At 37.4% G+C, this 20239-nt stretch overlaps 1 protein-coding gene across 1 annotated transcript in view; it reads left to right on the forward strand.

Annotated features, from left to right (window-relative positions):
• The window catches only part of CPED1 (cadherin like and PC-esterase domain containing 1), a 265972-nt gene that overhangs the window by 207849 nt on the left and 37884 nt on the right, over positions 1-20239 (forward strand). Inside the window, exon 16 of the mRNA XM_021699370.1 lies at positions 17959-18076. Coding sequence (XP_021555045.1) covers positions 17959-18076 — 118 coding nt within the window. The remainder of the gene's footprint in view (positions 1-17958; positions 18077-20239) is intronic.

A 20239-nucleotide genomic window follows, 5' to 3' on the forward strand; every position in this document is an offset into this window, starting at 1 on the left:
TGAGTATTTTAAACTCTAATAGATCCTGCCAAAGTACTTTCCATAAGTATATATGGATATATATATATACTTATATATATATATATATATATAAAGATTTTATTTATTTATTTGAGAGAGAGAGAGAGAGAGCAAGAGAGCCCAAGTGGTGGAGAGGGAAAAGCAGGCTGCCCATTGAGGAGTGCGGGGCTCGATCCCAGGACCCTGGGATCATGACCTGAGCTGAAGGCAGCCGCTTAACTGACTGAGCCACCCAGGTGCCCGAGGGTTGTTGTTTGTTTTTAAATATGCAGATCTAATTATATTCTGATAGCCCATCCCACCACCAGCGCCATCAAAATCCTTCTCTTGTGTCCTAATACTACATTAAGGTTAAAAAAGATGATTACAAAACACAATGAACAGTTTAACTCCATTTTTGTAAAATGTATGCACATGTAATAAATACTATGTGTATAATACACAACTGAAACGTAGTATGCATGCATAGAGGTATGGTGAAATCCAAGATATCGTCTGTACTTTCCATTTTTAAAATTTATTTTTTATTCTCCAACCTTGTAACGAGCATGTATATATTACTAATTAATTAATGAGAGGAAACATAAAATCCAAACCCTTTAGCATAGTATGAAGCGCTTTATTGAATTTTAATTATTTTTACATAGAATGCATTTTATTTTCTTAATATGGAAATGCCCACAGTCATTTTTAATATCATTAGAAAGGACTCATTTAACTACATATATATTGCTATTTAAATTCACTGAGAATTAAATAAGCTAACATTTATTAGGTGATTGTAAAGGTGTTTAAGATTAATAATAGCAAAAAGAAACACAACAATTTCTTAATTCTCAAGCATATAAATACTACCAATTTACGTGTGTACTTATCAAAACCAATAGGATTCCATATATATGTGAACTTCTAAAGCAGGTTTTTTTAATTTCATTATTTTTTTGTTATGTATAGCACAAGAAGCATCACTTGTCATCAAGAATTAAATGGGTGTTAAATAAATTGATGTTTATATAACTTATTTGCATTTTTAAGTGAATACATTTAATTTCTATGTGTGGCTATAAGACAGAAAGAGAATAATCATTACTTTTGACAGTAATTCAATTCTGAAAAACTTATCCCAAAGAAATTATCTCAACTTTCCTTCAGATGACTTTGATCTTGTCCATCTGTCCATCTCCAGCTGTCAATTAGCTCTTAGCCCCTCACGCATATTATAACTGAACTGTATTTTCAGTCCACTGTAACTCCATCTGATTTTATAGCTGCTTTTCAAAAAATACTCAATTTTTTAAAGCAGTTTTAGGTTTACAATAAAATTGTATCAACATTACTAATGGTACTTTTTTTTTTTCTCATTCAGTGACGAACCTACATTGATGCAACATAATCACTCAAAGCCCATACTCAAAATGCATTACAGGGCACTCCTGGCATTGTACATTCTGTGGGTATGGAAAATGTATAATGACATGCGTCCATCATTATATCATACATTGTATATTCACTGTCCTAAAAATCCTCTGCACTCTGCTCATTCATTTCTTTTCACATCCACAACCCCCTAAAAGCAGGTTTTTAAGACACTGCTTTTTTTTTCTCCTATTCCACTCACAAAGGGACAATCTTTGAACATGTTCTTATGTAATATCCAATCACATAGAATTTTATCAATAACTTTTTTCTAACCTGAGGTCCACTTTTACTATTTTATACTGCTCAACAATATCAAATCACCTTCGGATTTTTATTGACATACAATACTTACAAAATTGGTCTAAAAATGTGAGAAAGGTGTTTGAATGTCTAATTCTCATTACAAGAAATAAATTTTTTTTCAACCTAAATAATTAAAAATGAAATTTATATACTTTCATATCATAGCTTTTCATAAAACTTAGTTGCAAATAAAAACAAATTTTCCTCCTATGTATGTAAGGAGCTTTCCCAAGTGGAGGGGAGCCTTGAAAACGTTGATCCACCTCAAAGGAAACTTAAATTATATGGGTATTTAATTGAGTTTACCCCCTGCCACCCTGTATATTCATCATAAGCCAGTTGCTGAGTAATAGATTAGATGGTGGTCATTAAGAATAAAAATGAGGAGCACCTGGGTGGCTCAGTCAGTTAAGCGTCTGACTTTTGATTTCAGCTCAGGTCATGATCTCAGGGTGGTGAGATCAACCCCACGCTGGGCTCAGCACTCAGCATGGAGTCCGCTTCAGATTCTCTCTCTCCCTCTGCCCCTCCCCCTGCTTGCATGCTCTCTCTCTCTCTCTAAAATAAATAAATAAAATCTTTAAAAGAAAAAAAAGAATAAAAATGAAGCATTGCATTGTGGCTTACCAGTGACCAGGGCCTTCTGGTCATACATTATTTGAACAACAGAAAAAATTCTAAGGGGTATATAAGCAATAAACATTGGTATCCCATTTTATTTTATTTTATCTGTATCCCATTTTAAATGTGAGGAAACTGAGGCTCAGAGCAAGTAATTTATTTGTGCCATGTTGCACAGCTAGCATGAACCCAGACAATTTTCTTTTAAATTTAGAATGATAAAAGGAAATGAGTATGGGTGTTAGAATCATATGGGCTTGTGTCTAATTTCTGACCTTCCATCAGACAAATTACTCAAACTCTATTTGTTTAGAATGTCTATTAATGGAGCTAATACTAACATAACACATAGATGTGTTGCATAATGTGCATGGTGTTGTTATTGGTGCATGGTAGATATTCAATTTTAATCATAACCACATTTGTTGAGCCCTTATTGTGATCATGCATGGTTCTGCATTCATTACATGTATTCATTTATTTAATCCTCTCAGCCATCTTATGAGGCAGGCTTTTCCAGAAGAGGAAACTAAAGTAACTAGGGATTTAATTTGCCCAGGGTCACAAAGACAGTGAGTGGTGGAGCTGAAATTAGAATTCTGCAGTCTGACACAATAGCCCCCACTCTTACCCACTGTACTGCTGATAATGTTAGATCTTGACCCTTCCAGTCTCTTTCGGGCTACCCTGGCCTCAGGGACTCTGTTTCCCAGTGCCCTGCACTCAAGTGAATTTCATAGAACTCCATTGTATAGAAACCAATTTCCGGGGCATAATAATGGACAGCATCTGAGGTAGCATGTGAAGTATGATTAATATTCTTCAGAAAAGGAATCCCATTTAAAAAATTAAATTTAGGGGTGCCTGGGTGGCTCAGTCGTTAAGCGTATGCCTTCGGCTCAGGTCATGATCTCAGGGTCCTGGGATCAAGCCCCACATTGGGCTCCCTGCTCAGCGGGAAGGCTGCTTCTCCCTCTCCCACTCCCCTTGCTTGTGTTCCCTCTCTCACTGTGTCTCTCTCTGTCAAATAAATAAATAAAATCTTTTTAAAAAAATTAAAAAATAAAAAAAAATTAAAATTAAATTTAATAGCATAGTGTACCATCTGCATAATGACTTTTGTTACTGACACCCAGGAGGATTGCTATAAATAACAAAGAAATTGGTGTATTCATAGAATATGAATCATATCATGTGCATAATTTGTGACTTACTGAAAAAGGAAAACTTGCAGCTAACTCAAGAACTTATCCGTTTCCAGGGCGCCTGGGTGGCTCAGTCGTTAAGCGTCTGCCTTCGGCTCAGGTCATGATCCCAGGGTCCTGGGATCGAGTCCCACATTGGGCTCCTTGCTCGGCAGGAAGCCTGCTTCTCCCTCTCCCACTCCCCCTGCTTGTGTTCCTGCTCTCGCTATCTCTCTCTCTGTCAAATAAATAAATAAATAAATCTTTAAAAAAAAAAAAAAAAAGAACTTATCCGTTCCCAGGAATGATTTCTTAGTTATGCCAGACAGATGTCTGTCATCAGACAATATTTCTTTTGTTTATAATTTTAAAAAGAATAGTAAATGGTTGTCAATTGTTTCCATATAGCTTTGTGATATTTTCTTTTGTTTTGATCTTAGCTGCCACATATGAGTTTTTCACTCATGACCACATGATAGAACAAATGATCCCACATGATTTCTTAGTTCAGTGTTTTCGACACAAACTAGTCATCAGAGCAGCTAACTTGATAAAGATTCTCCTGGTCATAGGTTCTTTAATAGATAGTCAAAAAGATTTCATCAAAAATGTCTTTCTCCTCAGGAAATAAAAACTCTCTGAGAGAGCTGAATTATCTCCAGTATAAAAATGACAACTTGTTAACCATTTTTTAAGAAACAGCTTTATTAAATTAGAAAAAAAAATTGTTGACAGAATGACTTACCGCTGACAGTGAAAATAGGCAAAATCTATTTAAAACTTTTTTTGCCAAAAGTTAGTTTGGTTGGTCTACACCATTCTTTTTTGACTTAGCGCCTATAAACTGACTTCCAAAAGACCTATGTTTCCTGGAACACACTTTGGGGAAACTCCAGCCCCTCTTTCAATCATTGTATCATTTTTATTTCAATAAGATTTTTAAAATACAATTAAAATAGGATTTTGAAACTTTATGAAACACCATAGGGAATGATAAAAAAAAAAAAATAATGGCCAATCTGTTGAACAGTTTTTCCTCTTAGATACTATTTTTTCTCCAATTATCAGCCTTCGCTGTTAAACCATTGAGTTACATACACAGCTCCAATTACAAGGAATACCTGGCATAAGGAAGGGGAACTCAGTGGGAATTAACATTTTCTAATGCTATGTCCCCTTTGGTTGTGACCTGTCAAAGTTAGCCAATACAGTGGAGTCTTAAGACACAGTTGGCTTTTGAGAGATAAAACACTGAGGAGCAACAAAGATCTGAGCAGGCTAACAACTGCAGAGTTCTAGAACCAAGCCAGGCCTCTGACTTTAAAGCAATGTGAGCTATAACTTGGCTCTGCTAGGCCAGGCAAGCATATCTGATTGGTGACAGCAGGATCCCAGAACAGCTGGGGACTAATGCAGAGAACAGACATATTCTGTCAATCAGCTTCAAATGCCGTGTGGTTGTGGATTATTGAGAAGCATTGGTAGACTACTCCACAAGTCCATGGAGCATGTGTCCAAGGAGAGAAGAGCCAGTGGTTTTCCCTGAGTGGATAGAGGCATCCTGAGGCAGATGGATAGCAGCCTTTTGAGGCTAAAATTGTAGAGACTTCGAGATATGTGATCTATAAGGACTCACTCTCCAGAGTTGGCTTCAAATGAAAGAGTCATTTCATCCCACACAGTGAGTTGTGACAACCGCTTACCAATAATGATCAAATCACGGCAACAGCATCCAAGTTCAGGAAATAATGAGCTAATTTAAAACCCATGGGAAGTTTAGACAAGCTAAATGACAATCTTATATCTTAAAATTTCTCCAGGACACCTTCTCTTGTAAGTGGGGTCCTGGAGTCCTGATTTCCTCCATGAAAATGGACAACACTTAATTCTGCGTTGCATGCCAAGGAAGATAGCACATTTTCCACAGGAAAATGCCAGCTTCTCACTGGGCATTCTTGCTGATAACTGGCAGTATCAAAGCCTGAGCTGATATGGCTGGGTTGCATGGTGAAAACACTGCTTTAGAGTTTCGCAACTGCCACCATATGGTTTACACTGTCCCTGAACACAAGTAGTCAAAATCCATTTTTCAGTGTGTTCCAGATTGTCTTGTGTGTTTTATGGCTAAGGACCGAATCCCAAGCTAACAGTCACAGCAGGGAAGAAAAAATAGCAAATTATAAATCCGGGTGCAGTTAGCCTTCAGGTACAAAGGATGCCCACTCCTTTGTAGGCCTTCGTACTGGAGAGAATCAATGGCTTTGCCCGCCTTGCCCCTGACTCCCTGGTTTCCAGGGCTTGGAAAGCCCGTCTGCCTGGTGAACTCTGAGTATATCTCAAGTTGTAATCTCCTTTGCAGAGCAGGGTTGATGACGTTCCTTCATGCCAACACTGTGTCCAGACAATCTTCATTACAGCATTTAGCACTTTCCACAGCAATCATGTGTTTACATATCTGTTTTCTCTGCTAGAGCTCCATGAGGGCAGTGGCTGTGGCTAGCTCTTGGAGATGCTGAACAAATGTCTGCTAAAGGAATCCGTTTTGGAAAAAAAAAAACAAGCAAATGAATGTCATAAACTCTAAACTTCTTTGGAGCACTAAAAACACATGACATAGGAGTCCTGATGATTTGGAAAATCATATTAAAACAAATATTTTCCTTGATGATAGGCCATAATATGTAAATAACTGTTTATTTTCTACCATGGGAATTAATTTTAAGTTTTTAGTTAATAAGTAACTTCCTGATGTGCTGTTATTCAAAAGTAAATATATCTGAGTGACCAAGCATGAGCTGGAAAGGTGCTTTGAGGCTTTTTTCCACTGGAGGGAATAGATTTGACCTGAATCATTCACAGTCTTGCTTAGTCCCATTTTGACCAACTGTAAGCATTTTAAAGTGCAGCTGGTTATGTTTAGGGATGCCATCTGCAGCCATGAAAAAAGAGTCTTCCCTGATGAAGAGCTAATTGGTCTGGATTTGTTTCATAAACACAATCTTCATTTCTTACTATGGTGTGTTTTGTTTTATTTTGTTTCATTTTTCAGTCTATGAATCGTAGACCCAGGATTCAAACTCTAGCTACTCTACTTACTAACTTGTTTGACTTCAGAAAAGCTTCCCTAAACTCTACACATCTTGATGTCCTCATCTGTTGAGTGAATATTCAAACAGTTGTAAAGATTCAATGCACTCATGCATTGGAAGTGCCTACCCGGGTGCTTGGCATAACCCAGGTCCTCTACAAAGAGCATTTCTCTTTCTCCTTGCCAACTCACCAGATTGGTATCCCCCCAAGAGTTAGTCCATAAATACAGTAGGTGCACCCTACCTCTTCTTTAGCCTGTAGACTGTCCTCCCACAATTCCCACAATTTTTAAGAGCAAAATGCTTGTAGATTACAATTTCTGCCATGGGATATCCATGGGTGCCAATAACACGTGACCACACAGAACCATTGCTCTGCAATATGACACTTCAACCAAATGGCTCAAAGCTTTTTAATGATTAAGTTCTATTGTTAATGTATATTTGCCCTTCAAGAAAACCCTAAAGTATGACTATCAAATTGTATTAGACTATCTTTTAACTTATAAAATTAATTTTACAATTACAGAAATTTCCCAAATACCCTTCATCTAGCTTTTCCTAATATTAACATTTCACATGACTGTGGTACTTTATCAGTACTGTCAATCCTAAGAATTTAATATTGGTACAATATATTTGCTTACCCAAACACCTTATATGGATTTCACTGGTTTTTCCAATCATTTTTTTTTTCTGTTCGAGGACCCCAAATTGCTTTTAGTTATCATGTGCCTTAGTCTTCTCAAATCTGTGGCAGTTCCACAGTTTTTCCTTGTTTTTCAGGACTGTGTGACACTTTTGGAGAATGCAGGTCAGTTATTTGGTAGGATGCCTCTCAATTTGGAATCATATGTTTTCTCTGGTTAAATGAACTTACACATTTGTGGCAAAAATCCCGCAGAAGCGATGTGTTTCTCTTGATCACCTAATGAGGATAGTGTTGGCTGGGTTTCTCCACTGTGGAGTTACATTTTTCTCTGTGTAATAATAATAATATCTTGGGGGAGGGTGACCTTTAGACTGCTAGAGTATTTTACACTACCTGAGATTACCTGATATATATTTATAAATTTATTATATATATTTATAAATACCTGATATTTATAAACATATAAAACTACACGTAGGGAGGGCTGTCCTGTCATAGCACAATCATTTCCATAGCTGTCTAATATTTGCAATGTTATGATACGTTTATACTAAAAATTAATATTAACTTTTGATCTTACAATGTCACGGTAGCTTGGATGTTCAGCTTTGAATGCATCAACATGTCCTTCTAAACAGAACGTAGCCACATTTAGCATGCTTTGAGCGTAACTGTGGACGTGCTGGATGCTGATTGGTGGGTGATCTTTAAAAATACTATTCGTGCTAAGTAATTACTATGAAAGCCTCAAAAGTGGTAGAATTTATAACTTAAGACATGTAAGGAGATAATTCTTTTGTAGCATAACACACGTCACTTGGTTCCCTTTAAGTTTTAAAATTCTCCAATTCTCAGGATCATTGTGCGTGGGTACCTGGTGTGCGTGTGTGGGTGGAGGTGTGTTTGTGTAGCAGTCACCAAGATGAATGTAGGCAGGAAATGCCTGCATGGTGCCCCAAACTAATGTACCTGCACATTGGATTAAAATATTCACTGAGAAGTTTCCCTACCAAAGCTACACTTTTAAGGATCACAACCCCATATGCTTTATTAGTGGACTCTTGACCCGTGGCACGGTCCATGCTGAAATCCACCAGTTCTATTCCTTACAAGTGATCAGTATTTCCTGGGAAGATCTGCTTGCTACTTAATATGTGTGCAAACGTTTGTTAGGTTTGGTGTCACCACTCTTGGTAAGTAAACATCCATTAAATATTGTCTTTTAAAATACCTCTGTGGCCTCCTGCCTCTGTCCACTCTCTCCTATTTCCGCTTCAGTCTACAGATAATAGGTTTGCTCCTTTAAGAATATGAAATAACCTTTTCTAGTGGTTGTTGATGTTGTCTTTTGTCACTTCCCAAACTGATCCAGATGCTTCGAAGCATGAGAGACCCCACAGTCGTGTATTCAGTTTCAATTCCCCACTCCTTTGTTCACAAATCAAAAAGAACCAAACTTTTTCATATATCCAAACCTATAAATTCATTCTTTCTTTTCATTTGCATTCACATCTACCCTCTGGATTCCATCTGGACCCAAAACCAAAAGTGCTGAAAGACCACAACAAAGGCTGCTTTCCTTGGAGTTCCCAGCTCACCAGAAGTGGGAAGCATCAGTCCCTTCAGAGGCTCCAGCTCACTAGATTTCCAGACCCAGTTCCACAAACCCAGACATTCACATGCACTTCTAAATTGAGAATACAGGATGCCTTTCAGAATGGACTCCAGCAAGCAGGATCATGCTGGCCCCATCCTAGTTAATTTAGAGGCCATCTAGGTTTAAAAAAAAGAGAGAAAATTGCATATTAGTTCAGGGATTTGGAATGCATGAGAAATATATAGAAGTATTCCAAATATTGATGTCATATTAATAAATTTAATTGAGTGGAACTAATTCATCTGTTTATAATTTGTTTCAATTTCCCCTTTTCCTGAGTTCATTGGGGACCAGCTTAATATTCTCAGGTAGTGTAATACACGGCCACTTTTCAGCTGATGTTTAAGGAAAGAAACACACAACTGTGTTATTCCTATTGATGGCTCAGTACTACACAGATCCTAATGTGTTCCACATAAGACAAAGAACTCCAAACACAAATAGCAAGTCAAGCCGCATTTACAGTTCTGCTGCCCGACACCAAGTTCCATTATTCCTCAAAAACCATTAAAATTAAAAACCTATTTGTAAATTCTCACTAAAACAGGAACATCTACCTTTAAAGCCATGTTATTAGAGAACCCTTCCGCACAGAGTAGAATGACCTGGCTAGTTGCTCATTTTCATTAAAATTCAACGTGATGCAATTGTATAGCTAAAGCTTATTCACTGCAAATGTTTTATTAGAACAATGTGAAATAAAAGTCAAAGTGTCTCCTGCTCCTCAGTAAAAATATTTAATTTTGTACTCTTTCTTGAAAGACCTCTACTTAGTGAAAATTTTTCTAAGTTTGATAAAAGGGACTGGAGCTTAGAGACGTATCTGTTAAGAATTTTTAAACAGAACAACATTGAAGAAGCTAAATTTGCTGTCACCATTCTAACATTTGTGTCCTTAGAATGAGCCCGGGATGAAAATCATGATTCCAGAATAATTTTACTGATTTCTACCCACTTCCTATCTCGTCCTCAAACACCATCCACTCTGAACTTGAATGGCCAAGTTTGCACTCAGTTCCAGAATGTTTCAGGTGCTCATCCTTCTACCTGGAATATTTACTCGATTCCCTTTTAGTTGTGTTTCTGCTGATAAACTATAATCACGGTGAACATAGGACAGTATTAAGTGACTGTGCAGGTCCACAGTTCTTCACAGCCCTCAGAAGAAACCAAATGTACCAACATCTTGATTTCAGACTTACGGCCTCCAGAATGTGAGACAATATATTTCTGTCATTCTGAGCCATGCAGTTGGTGGTAATATATTATGGCAGTCACAGAAAATTTATATACCTTTAAAGGGAGGTATCAGTGTTTTTCTGACTTTTTCTTTTACTTTTCCATTTTAAATATTATTTTTTACTTAAATATGTATTTTTAAAAATATAATAATGATCCATACTAATGGCAAGATCTTTAAAAACATGTGAAGAGTTCGTTTTTGCTGCCTCATCTCTGGCCTACCATTCTTAATCTTCTAATAGAGCCACTGTTCAGAGTTTCTTGGGCATCATTCCAACAATTATGTAGGCACAGTCAAGCAGATGTAATATTTAGCATTTTATTTTGCTTAAATAAGATCCTGGTATACATAATGTCCTATGACTTGCTTTATTGCTCTTAATAATATATCTTATATATCTCTCCATATCTTTACTCTGCATCCTTCTTTTCTAAGAATTACAAAATAATCCATTAAGTGGATGTTATTTAACCAGTTCCTATTGATGAACACTTGGATTGTGTCATATTTTCTCTTATTATAAATATAACTCCAGTAAATTTCCTTGCAGACTTTATGAAGTGTATCTGTAGGATAAAGTCTGTGGAGTATAATTATATTCACAAGATATTTCCAAAATGCCTTCCATAAAGGACATAAATCTCCTTTCATATGAATTTATATGCCTTACACTCTTTTCTTAATGAAAAAGTTCAGTCTTAGGATCAATGTGGTATGTAAAGGATGATTTCAGATGGATTATGCTGTAATTATTTATTGCTAATGTATACCTCAGCTAATTTCCTACAAATGTTCACAGGGTATCTAATAATAGGAATCACATAAGAGCTACTCAGTATTTTATGGCTTGCTGACTACAATACAAGGAAAGCAGTTGTTAAATTTAGAGACAATGTGAAGACAAAAAATAATTCATTTCTTTGGGAACAAGATAGTGAAATTAGCTCCTCTGAAGCGTCATTTCTTTCTTTTTTACAATGGAAATATAATTGACATACAGTATCTTATTAGTTTCAGGGGTATATCTTAGTGATCCAGTATTTTTATACCTTATAAAATGATCCCCATGATAAGTCTGGTTACTGTCTGTCACCTCACAAAGTTATTGCAATATCATTTATTATGTTCCCTAAGCACACATTACATCTTCATGACATTTATTTTATAACTGAAAACTTGTTCCTCTGAATCCCCTTTACCTATTTTGCCTGCCTCCCAGTAATTTGTTTCCTGCTACTATCGGTCTATTTCTGATTTGTTTCATTTGTTTTGGCCTTTAGATTCCATGTGTAAGTGAAATCATATGGTATTTGTCTTTCTCTGACGACTTATTTCACTTAGCATAATACCCTCTAGGTCCATCCATATAGTTGCAAATGGCAAGAGCTCATTCTTTTTTATGGCCAAGTAATATTCCATTATATATATATACACCACTTCTTCTTTATCCATTCTTCTATCAGTGGACACTTAGATTTCTTTCATATCTCGGCTGTTGTAAATAATATCTCCGTGAACATAGGGGTGAATATATCTTTGTATCTTTTTGGATTGATGTTTTCATTTTCTTTGGACAAATACCCAGAAGTGGAATTGCTGGATTGTATGGTAGTTCTATTTCTAATTTTTTGAGGAAAATCAATACTGTTTTCCATAACGGCTGCACCAATTTACATTGACACCAACAGTGCACAAAGGTTCCCTTTTCTCCACATCCTCACCAACACTTGTTGTTTGTTGTCTTTTTGATAATAGCCAATCTGACAGGTGTGAGGTGACACTTCCTTGTGGTTTTCATTTGCATTTCATTGATGGTTAGTGATGTTGAGCATCTTTTCATGTGCCTTTTGGCCATCTCTATGTCTTCTTTGGAAAAATGTCCATTCAAGTCCTCTGCCCACTTTTTAATTGGGTTGTTTGGGTTTTTTTTGACATTAAGTTGTGTGAGTTCTTCATATATTTTGGATACTAGCCCCTTATTGGTTATATGGTTTAAAGATACCTTCTCCCATTCAGTAGGTTACCTTTTTGTTTTGTTGATGGTTTTCTTCACTGTGCAAAAGCTTCTTAGTTTGATGTAATCCCTTTTGTTTATTTTAGCTTTTGTTGCCCTTGCTTGAGGAGACTGGTCCCAAAAAATTTTGTCCGCTGCCCTACCCATGAATTTTCATTATTTAGTAGGAGAGGGAGACAATTATCATCTTGAAGGCTTGATTCCATGGGTCCAGAAAAGCAAATAAGATTTAAAGACACCTACTAGTGGTGCCTGGGTGGCTCAGTTGGTTAAACATCTGCCTTCAGCTCAGGTCATGATCCCAGAGTCCTGGGATCAAGCCCCGCATCGGGCTCCATGCTCAGCGGGGAGACTGCTTCTCCCTCTCTCTCTGGCTGCCTGTCTGTCTACTTGTGATATCTCTCTCTGTGTGTCAGATAAATAAATAAAATCTTAAAAAATAAAATAAAATAAAGACACCTACCAGATCAAATAGTCCATGGCTCCAAAAATATGGCAATATCACATTAAAAATCAGAAATACTACTAATTCCTTTATGGCAAAACACCTTTTTATAAGAACTAAATAGACTTCCAGAAAAATTGGTAACAAGAAATAGTGATCATGAATTCATGGGTAGGGCAGCGGACAAAACCAAGGGCACTTTCATATTCTTCTGTTAGTCACTGTAGCACTTCATGAAAAGTTAGTCAATTTTTAAAATTACATACTAAACAGATATACTCTACACATGCCTGAACAAGGAAATCCCTGCTAATTATCTTACTGCATTCTAGTGAGAGTTATGGCAATCCAATCAGGAATCTATGAAGTCTCCAGCAAAATGATATACTCTAAATGTGGAGCTTTCTGGGGTTAAGGCCATTTTAAGCAACTCTGCTAAATATTACCTTTTCTGTGTATCTAGACTCTGAGGCTCCAAGAGATGACACTTACGACCAAAAGAGCTGTCATTCATTTTCTTGAATACGTCTGAACCTGAACAAATTACAATCACCCCAGTGACGAAAGAAATGAGAAATGCGAATGAGTTTTTCTTTCAAGATAGCTTAAATTTTGTTATTAGTAGGTAAATCACTTTTAATATCTAAAGCAGTACTCAGAAAGATTCATATGGCCTGAGAAGAATAGGTTTCATAAACTCTTAGAGGAAAAGAGAAGTTTGGCTGCATATTCTTATTTACATAGTGGTTTGACCAAGTATGAGTTTGTTTCTCAAGTGCAGAGGTAGACAACCCAAAGTTGGCACTGCGTTATCTGCAGCAGAGTCTATGCCCTGGGCTCTTTCAGGTTTCTGCTCACGGTTGTCTCAACGTTGGCTCTTCCTCCTTCAAGCTCACATCTGCATTCTAAGAGGAATCAAGAAACAGAGTGACCAAAAAAATGCACATCAAGGAGGCAAAGCTTACATCAGAGAAGCAAAACTTTTCTAGAAATCTGTAGTCAACTTCCGCTTTCACTTACTAATTTTTCTTTTCCTTCCCTTTTTTTTTTTTTTTTTTTTTTTTGGCTAGAATAGTATCACATGGCTATGTCTAGCCACAAAGAAGACTGGGAAATAGAATTTCTTCTTCTTTTTTTTTAATCCTGACATATTGCTACCTACAACAAAACAAAGGTCTTCTTGTTAGAAAGGAAGAAAGGAGAATGGATATTGTGTAGGCACCCAACATTGCCTGCTGTCATACTTAAGAGATCATTTAATGCATTTTCTCCCTCTTTTCTCTCCACCTTTCATCATTTTATGTTGAGAAAATGAGGTCAGGTGCCTTACTCAACATCATACAGCCAGTTCATGGCAAAGCTGGAACTAAAATTCACAAGTATGACTCGTAACACAGCGGGGCTCCTTCTGGGGTACGCCGCTCTTCTCTTATTTCATAAACTGTGCACAGAGCCCACCCAGCTATACTGATACCACTCTTCTTCTTACTCCCCCAACTCTGTCAGCCGGTCTCCAGACCCGGGTCTGTATTTAGCCAGATGCTGTGTTTCATTCAACCTTAAGAGTAACATTGTTCGGCTGCGGCTGGAAAATGAATAACGTCCACTTCAGCAGGATGCCTTGGCTTTCCAAAATAGCCAAGAGTTTAACTGAAAGCGTTCAGATTTTTGAACTGCAAACAAAGATTATTGCCAAGGAGAATTTCAAAAGGAAACACAGAATACAACAGAATATTCTTTGACCTAAACTACAGAAAGGAGGCTAGGACTAAATTTCATTTACCTTGAAATCTGCTCTCCCTCTCCTACCCTCAGCTGTGTCTATCCTTTGCAGTATCACTTTGATTCCTGTCCTATCTTAGAATGTACTAGAGTCATGGCTGTTTAGTTAGAACCAACGGGTCTGATCTACCAACTGTCACAGAACAGTAGCCCCTGGGAAAGTCCACCTGAGGCAGAAATAGCACCACGCCAGGTAACAATTCAAACACAAAGATAGGCCAAAGTCCCAAGGAGCAGGCGTGGTCACCCAGTCAGACTCCCAGTCTGCTTTCCTGTCTATACATTATGCAGACATAATGCAGACATTATGTTTCCGCTATTATCATGGGCTCATATGGAGAATCCCCGATATTCAGAAAGTGCAAACACTGGACATTTTAGAAGATTATCACGCTCTATTTCCAGCCATTTGTTTCAGAAGCTTTGAAGTTGGATCAGAACACGCTTCTGTATTATTATAGTAAATTTTTTCTAAGCTGCAGCTAAGAAGATAATTAGAACAAATGAGATGTAGATTTCAGTGCAAGAGTAAGAAGGCACTTCTGACAATGAGCTAGACGATGCCACTTGAGGCTGGGGACTTGCGTTTTCAGCAAGAACTTTGCACTTGCTAGTTATTAATACTTGTCCATTTTGAAGCTGTATTCAACAATGCTTAGGACCACATTATGAATTAATTGTTCTTCCTCTGAGTAGGAGTTTGTAGTAGATAAGCTTGGAGGTGCCATCTCAAGAAAGGTTCCATGATTTGATCATTATAATGTAGATTGTCAGCACATGAGTTCTTAAAAATGACTTTTTTTTTTTTTTTTTTTACTTAGGATGTAAGACAAATCCTTTTCCTGCCTTATCTTGTGGGCTTGACATGCAATTTCTTCTTCTCAGAACTCTCATCCCCTGATTTTTCTCATTATGCTGTTCAGATGTTGTCACCTCAGAAAAGCTCCTGTGACCAAGCTTCCCCAAACAGCCCACACCCACTCGTCAGGGATTGAGTTGGGTCCCCCACAGGACAAGCCATCAGCGCATGTAAGAGCACATTTTTCTCATTGATTGATACATGTCAGTCACATGTGGGGCTTCAACAGAGAACAGCTAGGACTTTGTCAGCTGTGATCTGGACTCTCTGATGCCCTCCTCGTGAATATTAGGATATGCCCTTGCACACACACACACACACACACACACCCCAGAGAGACCCCAAACAAACAATAATCTTCAGCAAAGGTTTATCTAAATCCAGAGTTTCAGAAATGTTTCAACATTATTTGCATGCATGAATGAATCTATCTATCATCATCTATCTCTATCTATGTATGTTGATTTATATATGCTAAAAGGTTATCTTTTTATTAATACATCGAGCATAACATCTCAGTCTGAAGTACCTGAATTTAGGTGACTTGGTGGCACGTTCACCGTGTGTTTCATATGATATATGTTGTTCTATAACAAAGCATTTCTTTAGGTTTTGTTCTTTTTCTTTATCATGTGTCTTGGAAATCTCTCCATGTTAGTTAGTCCATTTAGGTCTATCCTTATACATTACATGAGGGTTTCTCTAGAGTAGACTCTGAGAAGTCTGACTTCAGGGCTATGGAGTCTGTGAGTTTTTTTTTTTAGTATAAACTTCTCTCCAAAAGTAGCTGAACTCATTTGCAATCCCATCACTTGTGTATAATGTTATTTCTCATTGCCCTTCCTCATGTTTGATATAAACATTTTTTTGCAGTCTCATAGATGCTTAATGTTATTTTTTCTAGCCTTACAAAAAGGTTCAGCCTGTACCAAAAATAAATGTATAGATAGCTATCACACACACACACACATTCATAGACGTTTATTGAGACTAAAACTCCTCACATTATTATTAACTTTGTGTTATTTTAATTGCTTTTTTTATAATGAACACTCTAATACAAATCACATTCCTGACCTTTAATAGGTATTCTAAATTCCAACTTCAGTTATGAATTTAAAAATGGAAATATGTATACTGAATCAAGATTTCATGAAGTCTGTACATCACCCTCATTCCTTTTGTTCCTCAATATCCTGGACCTTCTCGTATGAGATGTGGAAGTCTGAGTTGGGTGTGAGGATAAATGTGAGAGGGTGAAGGAAAGTGACTAGAAACTGCTCATTAGAGACAGAGTTATAGAGCAAAGAGGTCAAACCAATTATTTCTCTCCATTACTGAGAATTTATGATATGAAGTGGGAAACAATTATGCCTAACCTTTTATGCCTTCAATAAATATTTGCCTACTCTATGGTAGGGACTGGGCATATGTGTGTGTGAAATAATTACTTGCTCTCATGGAGTGTTCAGTCTAGTGGAAAAGACACAAATAACAAATTATCACCAAATGGTGAAGGGTATGAAGGCAACAAGCAGGGATGACATGGACGAGAGTGGGGAGACATACCGTGCCAGAGTTCCAAGAAGGCCTTGCTGAGACCTAAAACACAAAAAGATGCTCTCCAGGAAAAATTAGAGGGAAAGCATTCCCAGCAGAGATAATAGCATTTTACCCACCCTAGTGATAGACTGACAGAACCCTGTGAAGAGGGAGACGGTGGAATCAGGCGAGGCAGGATGGAGGGACACAGGCGAGATACGGGAGCCAATACCTTGTAAGAAGCAGCTAGAAGATCACTTTGTAGTGTGTACACGTTGAATTGTAACGTTCTATAGTTGAAACTTATATAATGTTATATATCAATTTTACCTAGATAAAAAGAGAGCACATATGTGCATGAGAGAAAGAGAGGAGGGAGGAGCAGGGAAGGTGGGGGGGGGGGAGGAAGGAAGGAAGGAAGGAAGGAAAAGCTAAGTGAAAATGAGAGTGCTCTGACCTGCTGGAGCAGAGGAGAGATGAAGAGAGATCTCAGAGAGCCAAACTGCTATTCTCCACTGCACGTGTCAGACTAGAGAAAGCATTGCTTAATAGATATGCATCTATAATGATATTCACTGCAGTGACATGTTACCTACTTTTATAAATATATGAACATATTTTGAATAAAATATATGTACTTAATTCCATGTCTGGCATATTATGGGTCCTTAATAAATGTGCATTGAAATGAAATTCATCTGTTAACATTCTCAAATATTTCCCATTTTTTCACATTAATGGTTTTTTTCACTGGAAAAAAGTTTATAGTCTTATAGTCTATTTTTAATGAGTCAACAACACACAGGCGTATTTTTTTAAGGTAAAACTTGCATCCATTTCTTTAAAAAATGGCAGAGCAATAATAATATCAATGACAGTATTAATGCAGTAATGAATATCAATGCCAAAATAAAGATTAAATTGTCATTAGGATTTATGTTCATCTCTCAATGCAAGTAGTTACTTCTAGCACAAACAACTATTGATAAATCAATACCACAAGAAGGGTAAACAATTGCTCCCTTTTATCTGCAAAGGTTATTTGGCACAAAAAATAATCTTATTTTTTTAGATTTTATTACTATAGGTCAGGTTAATTACAGCTAATTTCTACCATTTTAATGCAGGATTGTGGTTTGCTGATTCACCCAGAGGAAACCTGTGGGTTACAGCCTATTTCCTCTGACTACATTGAAGCCATTTCACAGCCCGAACTAAAGATCTGTCCATCTGGGGACACAACAGGTGACGATTACTTTGGATATCACTTCTCCTAAAAAATCCTCCAATATAGATGAGTATATACTTATTTAAACTATCCTTATACAAAAAAATCAAGGTACTACATGACTTTTTCATTAGTATGAACAGTAGCACATAGAATTAATCTGAATACATTGCTTTAATATGTGAACTATTTGATTCACCAAATTCTTTTTTCTTCACCCTCTGCTCTTTGCCTGGTTAATCCATATTCATCTACAGATATCAGCCAAAACGTCACTTGTACCAGAAAGCCTTTCTTGAGCCCCTGATTTGTTTCCTTATTGTATATTTTCATAGCACCCTGTGCTTTTTTCCATGACCATTTCCATGATCATTTAAATGTAAGTATGTAATTAATTCTTTGAGGTCAGTCTTCCCAGATCGTCAGCTACATGAGGACAGGGAGTCTGACTTGTTCACACTCTATCAATTCACTTAGCACTATAATTTCTACAGAGTAGGGACAAAATAAATATCTGTTGGCTATGTGAACCAATGAACTGCTTAAGGGAACAAGTCTAGGTTTAAATCATTTTTTTAATTAAAAAAAAAAAACATCTTTGAGAATGATCTCAAACTAGGCTAAGGTCTCCCATATACTGAGCATTAAATAGAGGCAGGAAAATCATAATGTCAAATTGAAATTACAGTGTTGAACCCTGCCTAATTATAGAGCAGACCTGGAATGAGACACTTTGGTGCCACTGTCCACGTTCCCTGTTTCTCTCCTTCCCAGTGTTATTCTTTCAGTGGAGACTAGTGGAGTCAAGCTAAAGCTGGGACTAAAAATACCTCCAAAGAGATCAGAAGAGCAAGGAGCGTCTTCTCTGAGATTCCTGGTTGTCCCTCTGGCCTCCATGACCCCAAGTCTCCCTTTATCTAAAGAGTCTGAGAAAACACTCAAGAGCTTTTCTACCCTTGCCATGAACTTCACACCACAACTTGAATGGGAAATGAGTTTCACAAATGGGCAGTACAAATCGCAATTTGGCATGCACAGTTAACAAACGTGGGCATATCCCTGTTCTTGAACATGTGTTCTAAATAATAAATCACAGTCGGCACATAGGGAGGGATTTACCCATTATGGCATGTCAGGTGGTGTGGTTTATGATTCTCAGCTATATAGATAGAGATATATACTCTTACATACAAAGGAGACACCGATGTGTCTAGTTAAGGATTTTTTTATCAGATGACATTTTATGAGAATCATAAAACAACTTAATTCCATTCCTCCTACTGAACTAAGTCAAAAGTTCTTCAACAAAAAGTCAAAGATACAGTACTGAGATTTCTCAGGAAGTGGCATCTTTTTCTGTTCATTAAATTTGCTGTAACTTATGCCAGGCCCTGTCACGAAGCAATCTCTGTGCCTGGTCCTTAACAGGAGGAGCTTTCTTCGAGCAGACACCTTCGGGAACTTGAGTAGCTCAGCTTCTTGAGAGAAGACCCCAAAATAGACTCCCCAGTCAAGCCCATGTCCCTTAGCCTGACAACACTGGGCCTTGAAATCTGGCCCTCCCTGTCTCCCAGCTCCTCCTAGCCTCTTGGTTTCACTTCATGCCCACAGTGCAGCTCCAGGATTCCATGCTCTTGTCCATGCTGTCCCCGGCTCCTGAAAGTTTTCTTCCCATCTCAGCCTAATTCTCCTGATGCTGTATTTTCCTCTTTAGGAAGCCTCTCCTTACCAGCCCACCCCCAGATTGGCTTCTCTGCTGTGCTCCCAGAATACTTGGGGCACATGTCTACCATAGCATTTACCTCATTATGTTCCAAGTGTTTACTTTACATGTTTCTCTCTCTTTCACTAATCAGTAGTCTTCAGAGTGGAATGATGCATTGGAGCAAGGGGATGGAGTGGCATGGGATAGACAGTCCACAGGATGAAGGCAGTAAAGATGAAAATATATGTGTATTTATTTTTATCTAATCATTCTTATTTTTGTTTTATAATGAACATAATAGATAGAGGAGTATAAGTACATACATTACAGTGTGTATTAATATAATCAAAGGTGCATTGCTGATAACTGCCCTAGATTGTATGTTTCTCCAAAGCAGAGAATGACCCTTTTTCATCTTTCAATGATTTTAAAATGGTTGCTGAGGGGCGCCTGCGTGGCTCAGTCGTTAAGCATC

This window comes from Neomonachus schauinslandi, chromosome 12 (genome assembly GCF_002201575.2).
Source record: "Neomonachus schauinslandi chromosome 12, ASM220157v2, whole genome shotgun sequence".
NCBI lineage: Eukaryota > Metazoa > Chordata > Mammalia > Carnivora > Phocidae > Neomonachus > Neomonachus schauinslandi.